Raw genomic sequence first — 13,537 nt, 5'->3', positions numbered from 1 at the left:
CATTCCATGGACAAATACCAAAGGTGGCTTTTGAATCTTTCACCAACAGAAAAATACTTCATATGGAGAAATCCTCACAGAAAGACAACAGTCGAGTTGAGAGATAGAGAAAGAGCTACAAAAATAGCATCCAGATTTGAGAGTGACAGAGAAAGAGACGAGAAGAATGAGAGATGATTTATACCTGGAGCAATTACGACAGCAGCGACGGCGAAGAGGAAGTTGAGAGCTTCAGAGGAAGGTTTAGGGCTCAAATTTCTTTAGGCATCAAATGAATTGGGGGAATAGACATTGTTTTCGTTTTTTATTTTTACAAAAACCTCTTTAAAATAAGGGAAAAGAATAGAGGCTAAAATATTCCTAGTTCAAAGATTAAAGATATTAGAAATAAAAACTTCATTTGCCTATCCTGCACAAGTCATAATCCATGCAGTATTTCACAAGTTTCAGCAACTCCTTCCAAGGATATAGATCTACATACTTGACGGCTAAATTGACCGTTTCAGGCCCTAAGAAGTGTACCACAACCAAACCAATCCATCCTCATGTCCAAATTAGCAAATGTACAAGAACTAGACAAAAATTAGCATTTCACATTCAGGATCTTAAAGCAATTGCATAAACCACTACGAAACCATTCTTTATAATATTCTCCTATTGTTTAATTTACTAGCATTGATGGAAAGTTGATGCTATCCAGCAACAGAAAGCCAAATAAGAACACCACAACCACTATATATCTAAGACAATAACAGGATAGCATGAAAATAATTCCTTCTTTGCATCATCTCTCTTCAATGTAGGAACATGGTAAGTGACAGAGAAAGCATCACAAATACCAATTGAATCTAAGAAGCCAACTTCACTCGCTGTCCCTATAACCAGAAGTTTTTTTTCCCTGACAACAAAAATCACAAGATGAACTATTAATTATGACTTCAGCAAGGTCAGAAAACTACCATTCACCAAATCATACTTCACAAAGTTGCTGAAGAAAAAACCATGGCCAAAGATATCAGAAATTGTCACACATGAGGCTGTCTATGACTTCAGCCAGTCATCGCTCATTGGAATTTGGACAGCCAGTGATTGTGACCTGAATAATCATGGACAAAAGAGCAAAACAACTTTTAACCATTGCAGCAAAATAGTACTATGATTTAATGCATCCATCTAGCTCCAAATGTTACTTCTTTCTTTTATAGGTATTTACAGCTCATTTACCCGTAGAAGGGATTTGAACCCATGACCTCATCCTCCACCCTTTCATTGGATAGGAGATGCCAGATCTTAGCTCTGCTGTTAAAAATTGCTTAAAAAAATAGCAGTCTAATATAGACTGAGAGTTGCAAATTTAACAAATGAATTACAATAGCCATGTGGGATTTTCTTGTTCTCCACAAACGAGAAGAAGCAAGCTCAATTGGTTGTTTCCAAGGGCCACAAATCCATTTCACCAGTAGTCGAGTTTTGGCAACCAAAACAAAGACAGAAGAACCAACCAGTTCAGAGTTCATCATAGTACTACCAACCCATGACATGGAATTCAATGCATAAATTTCAACAAGCATATGATAACATCAAAATGGAAAGGAAAAAATAGTATTATAACCAAGAAAGCCACAACGCGCAACATTATTACAACCAAAGTTGACTAGCTTGCATGAGATCAAAAATGCTTAGGTAACGCACGGACATTTAATTAAATAATAAGGTTTGTAATTTCTACACATCTGCAGTACAGGGATTACGCTAAGAGTTACAAAACAAAGATCCATCTGTTTTATTGCACTTATAAAATTGAATACAAAAACATGCGCAATGTAAATTGCAGTATATGATTTGAGATGTCAATACTTATGCCACAGCTGCAAATCAATCGTCGACTTCTTGTTTGATCTCTCTTTGTAACTCCTCCTTGTACTCCTCAAATGTTCCAGGGTAAGTACTCGCAGTTCCATTTTCCACAACCCAAATTTCACTCCTCTCTTCATCCTCACAAATACATGATATGAGCCTAGAGTCATGACTGACATGACTGACAAGGACAACTCCACCATAAAACTCATCCAGTGCATTAGCCAGTGCGTCAATGCTCTGCATGTCCAAATGATTTGTAGGCTCATCCAATAGCAATATGTGTGGCTTCGACATGGAAATTGAAGTGAAGACAACCCGTGACTTTTACCCTCCAGATAATTTTGCTATTGGGGTGAGGTGATTATGGCCTGCTAAGTCACTCTTGATCTGGATGAAGACGAAGAGGATACTGCACTGGTGTTTCCTCCATTGTTAGCACGTCCACATAGTGCTGTGAATACCTCCGAATCCTCAACTTCTGACTCCTCCGTACTTCACCCTCAGTTGGAACCAAATCTCCCCAAACCATTATCTATGCACAAACAAATTCCATTCCAAGCCCACCTCTAACCCTTTTAAAACCTATGAACAATCTAAAAGAGGTAGTAGGAAGAGGCGCCAAGAGGGTGTGAGCACTAGCCCACAAGCATCAGCACTTATGCAATCCCTTGGTCAATTGAAGTCCCTGGAGAAAATTGCTTACCAAGTTTCTGCTCTAAAATATTTTGTCTACAAGTCCCTTTCTGTCATCTAGAATCCAAAAATCAACCAAAACAAAAAACACCATGGTTTGAGCAAAGTAAATAATTAATGAGAAAGTAACATTACTATGTCTCACAAAATCATCCGATAAGTAAACCTTCTTGATAATTTTTTTTTTTTGATATAGGGGAACCTCTACAAGGCAGGGCCCTTCGAACCCACCACTGCAGAGGAAACCTTGGTCCCGTGCACCGCACTCTTGGGAGTTTTCCTACACGAAATTGGGTAAATCACTGGCTTTTCACCAGGGGGTATGGCCCCAAGGAATTGTTTGCACCTAAGAAGTATTGAACCTTGGACCTTGAAGGGACTAAACCTCCGAGACCAAGGCCTTCACCACTTGGGCCAACCCTTTGGGATTCTTGATAATTAAAGTGAAGAGAAGAAATTTTTTCAATGTCCTTGCTACCTTAAATGAACAAGATTAAGAAATGCTGGTGGAACAACTAGTTTCAGAACAAAAATATGAAAGACAAGTAAATAATTAATACCAAGGAAACTAGACACGTTAAGAATTGACACCATAGAAAGGAAAGCAGCAGGAAGATGAGTTATGATCATGATGAGTAAAACAAAAGCACTTCTACACAAATGTCAATAGTTTTGTCTTTATAAAAAGTGAAAAGCGCAACCCAGGTACACAAAAACAAATGTCAATACTTAAACACTAAGGAAGTTTTATCTTAAACAATGAAGAAACGTTGTAGCTTAAGAATTTAATATTAGAGTATACATGAACTTAAAGAAATCAATATAACTATAACACCATAAAAAGCCCATATTATAACAAAGAAATCCCTACCACATCTTCAACCACTACAATTTTGGCTCTCAACCAAAACCGTTTTGGAACACTAAAAAGTTAATTGATATTTCAAATATATGATTTCATATAAATTGTTTTAAATCCATCTTCTTTTTTTTTTTTTTTTGAGATAACGTAGGAGAACTTTACTCAGATTAATTGCACGTTGCAAACACATACTGTACAACAATCCTCACCGTTAATCAAACTCCTACGGGTAACTGACCCCACCCGCCAGAACTAGTTACCAGGTAATCCAGGAGCTTTCACCCCTGACAGGCTAAGCAGTTTATCCTCATGTCCAGCAGTTTAAATCCATCTTCTGTTAGTTGTATAATACTAATGTGCATCTATATATAATCAGGTTCTGATGTTTGTTATCTTTCTTATTTAAATTCTTCCTGTATCATTTCTGCATTTCATCGTCTATGAACCCCAATTCAAACGAATCAGCCCCTACCAATATAACAGCCAATCCCAATGCTTAAACCCATGCTGAAACCTGAGCCAACTATTGTAAATGTTTAACATCATCAAAAGATATTGGTGATAATTAGATTCTTCCCATCATCATCAACAACTCAGATGCAAGCAAAGAGACTCGATTAAATTCTCACCCTGACTTGATAGTTAATTTAATTATCAAGAACATAGACAGGATTCTACAATTACAACTAAAACTTTTTATACAACCAAGAAAGCATGTCACACAAAAACAAAACAAGAACAAGAACAAATTAATAAATATACAACTTGAAAGTCAATTCTTTCAAGAATTCACAAATCCTCTAAAAGTGATATACATCCTACGAAGATGAGCTTAGGAGAAACCTTTTTTGCCGGATTATCCAACTTCCTTTGGGCTAGATAAAGCTAAAGCATGACAAAGTTGTTATTTTATTTCACCAGCTTCTTTTTTGCTAGATAATCCAAATTGTTATTAGTATTTCCAACTAAAGAGAAAAATCATAAAACATTTTACAAAACACTAGATTCATATCTAAATAATCTTTGGCAAGCTTGTAATGGAAATTACATGCTCACTAACCAATAAGAAAATACTCTTGCCTCCAGGATTGTTAGCAACCTTTTGCCATTAAAACTTGAAACCCATTGCAGCTTTCAAGCTTCTATTGACCAGTAACACATTGAATGTAAAGTTATTATTCACTTCATGTTAAGTGCCATAGAAGACGACACACAAAAGTTCTTTCTCTCCTACAAGCATCTTAATATTCAAACATTCCAATTCTCCTTCTAGCTAGGTGTTGTTCTTGTATACTTCTTGTGTATCTGGGTTTGTTTACGTTTTTAATGACATCTCGATTACTTATCAAAAAAAAATTCAAACATTCTAATCATCTTATAGTTTCAATGATTAGCAAATATGATATAACATCTCATTTATCTATTTTTTAGTGATCTCTGAAAAGTCACTGAAGGTCCTAAAACGATAAACAATGTTTAACCCTCGGGTGGTTCTGGAAACTTAGCCAACTAATTGGCATGGGAACTAGAGAAGAATCCCTGAAAAAGTTCATTAGATCTCAACCGGATGAACCATCTTGCATTACCTATCACACTTAAAACATCTATAGTGATTTGAAAGATTAACATATAGTTCAATGCCAAAATTTCTGTTAGTAGAACAAGGTAACGAGAAGCCTTTATTTATTTTAAATGAAACTTCAAATTTTCAATACATAAATCTACAAAAAATGCCATAATTAATATGCCAAGAGATTTTTGGGCATTGCATTTTTTTTTTTATAAGTAATGAAAAACTTTATTGAAAGCGTATAATGCAACGAAGAAACTTGAGGAATGTTCAAAACACCCGCGCAATGGAAAAACAAATTGAGAAACCTATTGCTAAGTTCTGCCATTGTCAATTCCTTATCTTCGAAACATCGAGCATTCCTCTCCCTCCAAATAGTCCACATAAGGCAAAAAGGGGCCATTCTCCAAACCTCGATCACCATTTTATTACCTCTTTGGCCTTTCCAGCAAGCAAGGAGATCACTAATCCTACCATTCATGACCCACTTCACATCAAAAAGGGAAAAAAGAACACTCAATAGAGCACGAGCCACGTCACAATGGAGGAGGAGATAATCAATGGACTCTCCACTCCCACATGCTGCACCAATCCACCACGATCAAACCTTGCTTCCGAAGGTTATCCAAAGTGAGAATCCTTCCAAGGGTAGCTGTCCACACAAAGAAACTAACTATGTGCAGGACTTTTAACCTTCCAAATACTCTTCCACGGGAAAGAATAGCTCCCCACCTCGTGCCTCTCCACAGGAGAAGGAATCACACCGAAGAAAGAACGTACCTCAAAAAGCTTCCTCTTTGAGGGGATCCACCAAATGCGATCCACCCCCCCATTTACTGTATGGAGCTGCGTGTGTGAAGACCATCCTGAATTTCGGCATCCAGCAAACCCAAAAAAGTATGATCTATGTCCATTTTGTTTTTATTTGAGGAAATGCTAAGTTCGTGGTCAATTAATGAAAGTTGCGAGCAGATCTGTTGGTTTTCAATTTCGTTTGGGGTCTGTTGTTTTCAATTTCTTCGAGTTTGATGAGCTTTGTTCGGTTAGTGGAGTGGAATATTATCTAGATTTGGGCATTCGTTTCAGGCGCACTTTGTGGACGGCGTTAGATTTGATTTGTGGTTGAAATGCTGTGTCGTCAGAAAATTTGGTTTTGGGGAGAAGAAAAAATAGTAGAGGGGATATGCGTGGAGAGTAAGAGTGTGAGAGAGAAGTTTTAAAAATGAATATAAAATTTTGAAAAATATATTTTAAGAAAGTAGAGAGTGTGGAATAGATAATCTGTTAAAATTTGTATTGAAAAGCTAGTAGCTAAAATAGAAAAAAAAAAAAAAAATGTTGAGTAGCAAAAATAACCACTATTCATTCAATAAGAAAAATAAAATGTTAAAGAAGCTGTTGGACACAAAAAAATAGCCCATAATAGTCAAATTTGGCTATTATGGGTCATTTGCCTATCCTGTTGGAGAAGCTCTAATATGTCACGTCAACTAAGGATATGTGCACAAAAAAGTTGATATTCGCCTATTGATGCCATTGTGACATTTAAAAACAAAAATGAAATTTGGAACAGTTGAAGAACCAAAATCATACTATCACCTAATTACCATCTTTTAAAGGATAAAAGAAAAAGAAACCTTAAATCATCAAGTGGCTAGTAATTGAAATCTTTGATACCTAAATTGTTTGTCAAAAAAATGTTGGTACATAAGTAAAATACAGATACAATTTAGTGTCACTTCATTTTGAAAGCAAAAGAATATTGAAATAGTGTGTTGCGTGTAGTAAAATCTTCTTTCAGCTAGCCTTATGCTAACATTTGAAGTTAGATCTCCAAAAACCAAAATAATTGAGTTAATGGAGTGACAAAAAATCCATTGACTAAAAGTTTTGGCACTTATAGTGTTTCTAACTGGACTCGATAAACATTGAATGGAATCCCCCCACACTGAGTGACAATTGCAGCATTCACTGGATCTGTAGAACTAAAACACGAAAACTTGCTAAATCACGCGCTAGGGCCCAACCATCATTATATTCTATAAGGGAAAACAATGTGTCTTTAGGATTTCTTAGGATCTGCAAAGAGGGTAAATTGACATACTTATCTACACAGGAATTGCATATCCCTCCAAGCCCAAATTGCACAAGCTTGTCATCGAATTCGGTTATGCAGTCAAGGAAAAGTTCCAAAACATTAAGTTGTTTATGAATCACAAGTATAATAGATGGAAAAAAAAAAAAAAAATTAGTTCCTTCATAGAAAAATTATTATCAAAAGCACTGACCATACCTGGCGCAACAATTTATAATTGTAAGGGTCATACGCAAAGTTTGTTAGATTAGCTGCAATTCTCTCTTTTGTTTCTATAAATAAAAGAATAATTGATTAATTACATGTTTCAGAGTTAAGGATATTCCCTCAAGTGAATTAATTGTCATTAAAAATTAAAAGTCTTACCCCCAACTACACCTTGTAGCCCGATATTGACAAAGTGAGTGACAATATCAGATAATAATTCCTTTTAGAAAACAAATCAAAAAACGATATGAAAGCAAAGGAGCATGTCTACATTTACCATAAATGCTGAATGCCACACTTTTTCTCTAAGTTGCCTCAAAGCTCAATTAAGAGAACTCATGTGTCCTCAAGTGCAGTAACGAGAGTAGCATGGAAGGAGAATTGTTTCAACAATTAAAACAAAAACTAATTATATAGAGAATTTGAGTTTGAACCAACATGAAGGAAACTTTGTACTACAAGGAACAAGAGTAGAGGCAGTAGAACTCATGCTCTGGTAACCATTCAAGTTGATGATGAAAGGAAATAAACAATTAGCAGTTATCAACTTAAATCAATAGTAGATATTCTTCACATCAGTGCCATTGCTCATAACCGATCTGTCCAATCAATAAACCTCAATTATTTACAGGTTCTATCTGTATGAAAAAGTACAGCTTTAGAGCTAGTAGTCAACTGCAGAGTCAATAGGAACCCTTTAAACAATCAATAATCATATCTACTGCATCTAAAATCCCCTGAAATTGTTTTATCATTCTCATTTGACCATATAAGAATTTTTGGTGCACCTTAACACATACAAAAGCAAAAATTCCAGCCACAAATTAGCTAGGTTTAGTACTTAAACTACACTGACATGGGTAAAGTTACAAATGTGGTGCCTGTTACGATTGAGCTCTTAAACTGAAAAACCATACAACTCAACAAAACTAGAAGACTAGACAGCCCCTTTATGCAGGCAATACGTCACTTGAATCAAGAAAAGGAAGCATCCATTTGAGCTTCTTCACTCTTTAGAGGTCGGGAAGAGAATTTAACAGCATACACAAAAGGTATGGATGTCTCAATTCAAAGCTAAGATTCCAATGGCAACCAACACTTGCAAATTAGATATGCCAATTCATCTTAGAGCCGGGAAAACCCAGCTTAATTCCATCCTTATAAAACCTCATTTCAAAACTAGATAAGCGCAACATCAACTAGACATGCCAATATCTACATACTAATCTAAAATCTATAGCAGATACCACAAACACTATATGAGAAGGAATTTTGCATATGATCAAGGTTAGAAAACTAGTCAACAAAGGAAAAAATGAAAAGAACGCAATAGAATTTTGTCTACACAACTGGTTGCAAGAAATATGAAGGATTTTTCGACATGTGTTAATGCATGCGTGTAAAGATAATACATGAATAAAGCTCTCAGAAAAGAAACTAATAATAGGAAGGTAGAGTAGCGAAGGCTTTATGCACATGTAATAATAAGAACAATAACAGAGTTGTCATATGTAAGAGCTATCCTAGATATCTTAATGCTATGTGGAAGAAATGTTTTCCAGGAAGTTATTTCAGATTTGAACCCGACAGGAATTTGCTTTAGTGAACTGTTCTTGTTTTTATTTTACTTTTTCACGCATTTTCGTTGATAAATCTTGAATCCTAGTGTTTGTCTTTGCTCAAATGCCGCTGCTGATGGGGTTTTAAATTCCAAAAGACAATATGAAGTGCTTTCATATCCATTTGGGCCAGACAAAATTATATAACTAAAATGTTGCATCACACGCATTGATACAATTTCTGGGACTAAAATTCATCAACTTTTTGATACATTTGCTGAATTGTTTATACTTTATATGTGCACTTAGACACTGAACAACTTCGGACATTAGGATTGGACTGGCTCAAAAGGAAGAACTATATTAACATTTAAAATCACTTAAATTTAGGTAAAAAAGGAAGAACCATATTAACATTTGCTTCGACACAGCCGAGGTCCTCATAACACACAAACCATTCCCAAAATCCAATTTACAGCAAGCAATTTAGCAGTAACAATTTACGCTAAATTTAGCAGTAACAATTTACGCAGCATGTAGATACATGTCAGTCCAATAAAATCTATCCATCTACTTTATCAAATACCGAAATTACAACCAATAGTAAGAGCACTAACAGCAGCTTCCCTTTGATTTTTCGTAAGTTTAGAGAATAAAACTCTTTTTGCTTCCCTATAAAAATATATTTCGCAATAGATCCCCTTACGTTTCTCAATACTATTAAAATATTATTTCTTTACAGAATACAAGTTCCCTACCTAACATCACTTTTTTCACAAAATCCCAACAAAATCCCCAATTAAATACAAAAAGACGAAGGATGAGAGAGGAAAGAGAAATGTTTATATTAAAATAATGTATAGGGAACCACTTTTGGTTCCCTATACATTGGTAAACACTGTAGCAACCCTTGATGGATGGTTAAATGTAGAGAATCTGATGTGATTAGGTTTTTATGGTTTTTTTAAAATTTTTCCTAAACATAAGGAAGGGAATGGCATATAGGGCATCTGTTGCTAGTGCTCTAACCACTAAATCTTTGAAAACACCATAGTTTATGATATCTTAATGACCAGCAAGAGAACTCAAAACAACATTGTCAATTCAAATAACATTCCTCTTGATAGCTATTAACTGTTACGTTTACATGAAACCAAGCATGACACTCAAGTATGTTTGGAAAATCCATCAGTGGCAACAAAGAAGAACACCACCAAAACTCTAAGTTTCTATGTGCTTTATAAAATCTAGACAACAGTGTGTATTCGTATTTTCTAATCCATACAACATTCTTAAGAAACTCAAACTCACACCTTTGGTAATCAATAATTCAATATCCCATGGGAGTAGTAATTAAATATCATGCTACTCTCCTCATCTTGCAATACTTTGGCATTCGGACACACTTAGGATTTTGATATCTGCAACTATTTACAGTTTCATATTCATATTTTCTTATGAACTGGTCCCAAAACAAGGTCTTCTTCTTCATATGAAGGAGGGATAAAATACAGCACACGAAAAAAGAAAAAAAAGAAAAAAAAAGGAGTTATGTTTCCTTTACTCATTTACGATTCGTCAAACAAAATCAATAGACCCAACCCATAAAGACTGATTTATAATTTCTCATTAACCTTTGGCAAGGTTGTAATGGAAATTAGATGTTCACCAACCAAAAAGAAAATGCTCTAGCCTCCAAAACTGTTGGAAAATTTTTTCCTTGGAATCTTGCAACCCATTGCTGCTTTTTAGCTTCTATTGACCAGCAGCATACAAAGATATTATTCACTACGTGTTAGGTGTCATAGAAGACTAGACACAAAAGTTGCAGCATCTTAATATTCAAACATTCTAATCATCCTATAGTTACAATGCTTAGCAAATAGGGTATAACATCTCATTTACCTAATCCTTAGTGATCCTTGAAAATCCACCTGAGTTCCTAAAGTAATAAACAATGTTAAAACCTGGGGGGTTCTAAAACTTAGCCAACTGACCTGAAAAAGTTTGTTTTTTTCAACTAGCTAAACCATCTTTTACAACAACATGCATTGCCTATTACACTTAAAAGCGTCTATGGTGACTTAAAAGCTTAACAGCCCTTATCAACTTTTACTTCATATAGTTCACAGACAACATTTATGTTTGTAAAACAAGATAGCCAGAAGCCTTTTTGAAGTGAAATTTCAAATTTTCAATGTAAACTCTGAATAAATGTTATCATTAATAAACCAAAATACTTTTAGGCATTGGATTTTATGGAAATAGGGATAGACTTAAAAAAACATTGATTATCAGGTTCTAATATGCTGTCATTTTTTTATGAAATCAAAAAGCTCAATTTTGAAAATTATGTCCACTGATCCCATCAACCATACTTTAAGTACAAAAACCTCTTCAAGAGTAAATTGCTATGAAGTAGCTAGAAAAAAATATATCAATATATATATATAAACGAAACACTAAACTTATGGGATGGTGAAAAGATAATTCCTCATGATAATTAAAATAAAGATGGTGTGAAGAAATACGGGTTAAATGTAAGTGTATAAATATTTGAGAAAGACATCTTTGACAAGAATAAGCATAAAATATTATCTCAGCACATATATGCTGCTTGAAACACAATTGGAACAGATATAGAAAGATGGGCCCTCAAGCCTTGTCAACAATTGTCCTATTCTTCAGATTCATTTCCTCCCTTGACAGAAACTAGGGTCTCCATATAAGTAACCAACTGCATCTCCTTCGAGTCACTATGTCCATGAATTTGGAGATCAGTCATTTGTTGGGTAGAGGGGTCATACAAGAACAGTTGTCCGCTATCAATTTTAGTCAAGAACATGGTGTCATTCTTCCAAAATCCTAATGGTTGGTGAATTCTTGCAATCGATGGTCCAATAGTAAAAAGCCTATTCCAGGAGTCCTTAACACCAACTTTAAGTAACAACCATATATCAAATCCAATCTCCCTCCAATTGTCGTCAACCGGCTTGAAAGCAACCATGGCTATCGATTCATTCAACACCAAAAGGGCTTGCCCATTAACATTATCTGGAAGTGGTGTTTTTAGGAATACCTCATTGCTCATGTCAAATGACAAAACAAATAAGTCCCGTTGATTAACATAATCAACATATGCCAGCCAAGAACCCATCCCAGTGATGTATGTCATCGGAACATGTTCCACAATAAAACACTGGGGTCCATCAACTTTTCTCCAAGAATCGGTGCTTAAGCTGTATACCTCTTTTTGGTATATGATTTCTTTAACGTCCTTCGTAAAATAGCTGTCGAAATTTGGTTCATACATACTAACAAAGTTGATTACCTTGTAGTCATTAGTTTTGGCATCAAAACCAAATCCCATACCTTGAATATGGGTGCAATAGCCAGCGGGGGCGAAGATGGGCAGGTTTGATTCGGGGACAACCTTTGTTTCTCTAGTTGTAGGGTTCCATATAACAACCTTCAATTTATCGCAAGCATGGATACAAACGAGACCATTGCAAGAACCCACCACAGAAATACTAAACACCTCGCTAAACTCGCCAAACTCCTCGCCGTTCCTAAAATACTGTGGAGGTACAGGTTGTGTAAGGGGGGTAAGGGGGGTTATTTGGAGTCCTTCATAAGAAATCGTGGATACAACATAATCGTCCATTGTTTTGTTGCTCGTTTTAAGGAGAAGGTGGGTGTTGCTGTTGTTGTTGTTGTTGTGTAGGAGGTGTTTTCTTACGAAGTTTTGGTGTGTGATGAGAGCGTACCAGGATTTGCAGACGCACTTGAAACGCAAGAGAGAGACGACCGGAAGCCATAGCAGAATCTGCATCACCAAGTCTTCAGGCAATTCGTTGGCCATTGGTTTCTCTGTTGCTTTAGGGTTAGAGAATAAGAACGCCAAGCCGCAGGGTTAGGCTTTTATTTTCGAATATTTATTCTTAATTTCTTATCAATTTATTTATTATTATTATTTTTTTTTTCCTTTTTCGGTTTCTTGTTTGGCGAATAGCTGTAATATTAATATCGTGGTAGGTAATACGAATTATAAATAATTATATTTTGCTAGAAAATTATATAGACATGAAAACCGGATCGTATATGGTAAGGGTAATATCATAAATTAGGCAACTACATTATTATTAGATATTTATTTCTATTTTCCCAATTTACCATAATTAGATTATATATTTAAAGAGATATGTGAGATATATTCAACAAAAGTATATACCGTGTGTATATTCGCATTTTTTATTCTTAAATTTTGTACAATTTGATCAATTTCTCAAAGTATTTTAGGTGGGGAACCACTACATATCATTTGCTCTTCAACTTATTAACTAAATTATTAAAACAATTCTAGATTTAGAGCCTAATTATGAGAAATTATCCAAAATCATATTTGAAAAGAAAAAAAGAAAAAAAAAAGACTTATCTTCAAAGAAATTACAATTTAATATAATTTGTTTTTGTTTTGGGAGGTAAACGAATTGTAAGTTGTTTTTTGTTTTGAGAGAGAATCAAAATAAATAAAATTACTTCAAAAAATATATATCCATTTGTGCGTTGCTTTTTTATTTTGAGAAAAAAATAAGTTTTTTCATTTCTTTAATGAGACCAAAAAACATTTCATTTTTTTTAACTCTTAGATATAATAGACGGTCAGATTTAATAATTTGAAAAACTCGAAT

At 34.9% G+C, this 13,537-nt stretch overlaps 2 protein-coding genes across 2 annotated transcripts; both read right to left on the bottom strand.

Annotated features, from left to right (window-relative positions):
• Positions 1-1,875: 1,875 nt before the first annotated feature.
• On the bottom strand, positions 1,876-2,389 carry LOC132169848 (ABC transporter F family member 4-like). Its single transcript, XM_059580800.1, has 2 exons — positions 2,276-2,389; positions 1,876-2,097 (listed from the first exon to the last, which is right to left on the bottom strand). The coding sequence occupies exons 1-2, from the start codon at positions 2,387-2,389 to the stop codon at positions 1,876-1,878; spliced, it is 336 nt and encodes a 111-aa protein (XP_059436783.1).
• Positions 2,390-11,523: 9,134 nt separating this feature from the next.
• LOC132169847 (F-box/kelch-repeat protein At3g06240-like) lies at positions 11,524-12,708 on the bottom strand. The gene has a single exon (XM_059580799.1). It carries the CDS (start codon positions 12,706-12,708, stop codon positions 11,524-11,526), a length of 1,185 nt encoding a protein of 394 aa, XP_059436782.1.
• Between the last annotated feature and the right edge of the window lie 829 nt (positions 12,709-13,537).

This window comes from Corylus avellana, chromosome ca2 (genome assembly GCF_901000735.1).
Source record: "Corylus avellana chromosome ca2, CavTom2PMs-1.0".
NCBI lineage: Eukaryota > Viridiplantae > Streptophyta > Magnoliopsida > Fagales > Betulaceae > Corylus > Corylus avellana.
Note: the sequence above shows the minus strand (reverse complement) of the source record. Positions and strands in the feature narration are given on the sequence as shown.

Bases quoted from the DNA above. Each gene is read 5' to 3' on its own strand.
- LOC132169848 (XM_059580800.1), bottom strand. From the start codon at position 2,389: ATGGTTTGGGGAGATTTGGTTCCAACTGAGGGTGAAGTACGGAGGAGT. The intron at 2,098-2,275 runs GTGCAGTATCCT...TTGGACATGCAG, and splicing joins TAACAATGGAGGAAACACCA to AGCATTGACGCACTGGCTAA.
- LOC132169847 (XM_059580799.1), bottom strand. From the start codon at position 12,708: ATGGCCAACGAATTGCCTGAAGACTTGGTGATGCAGATTCTGCTATGG.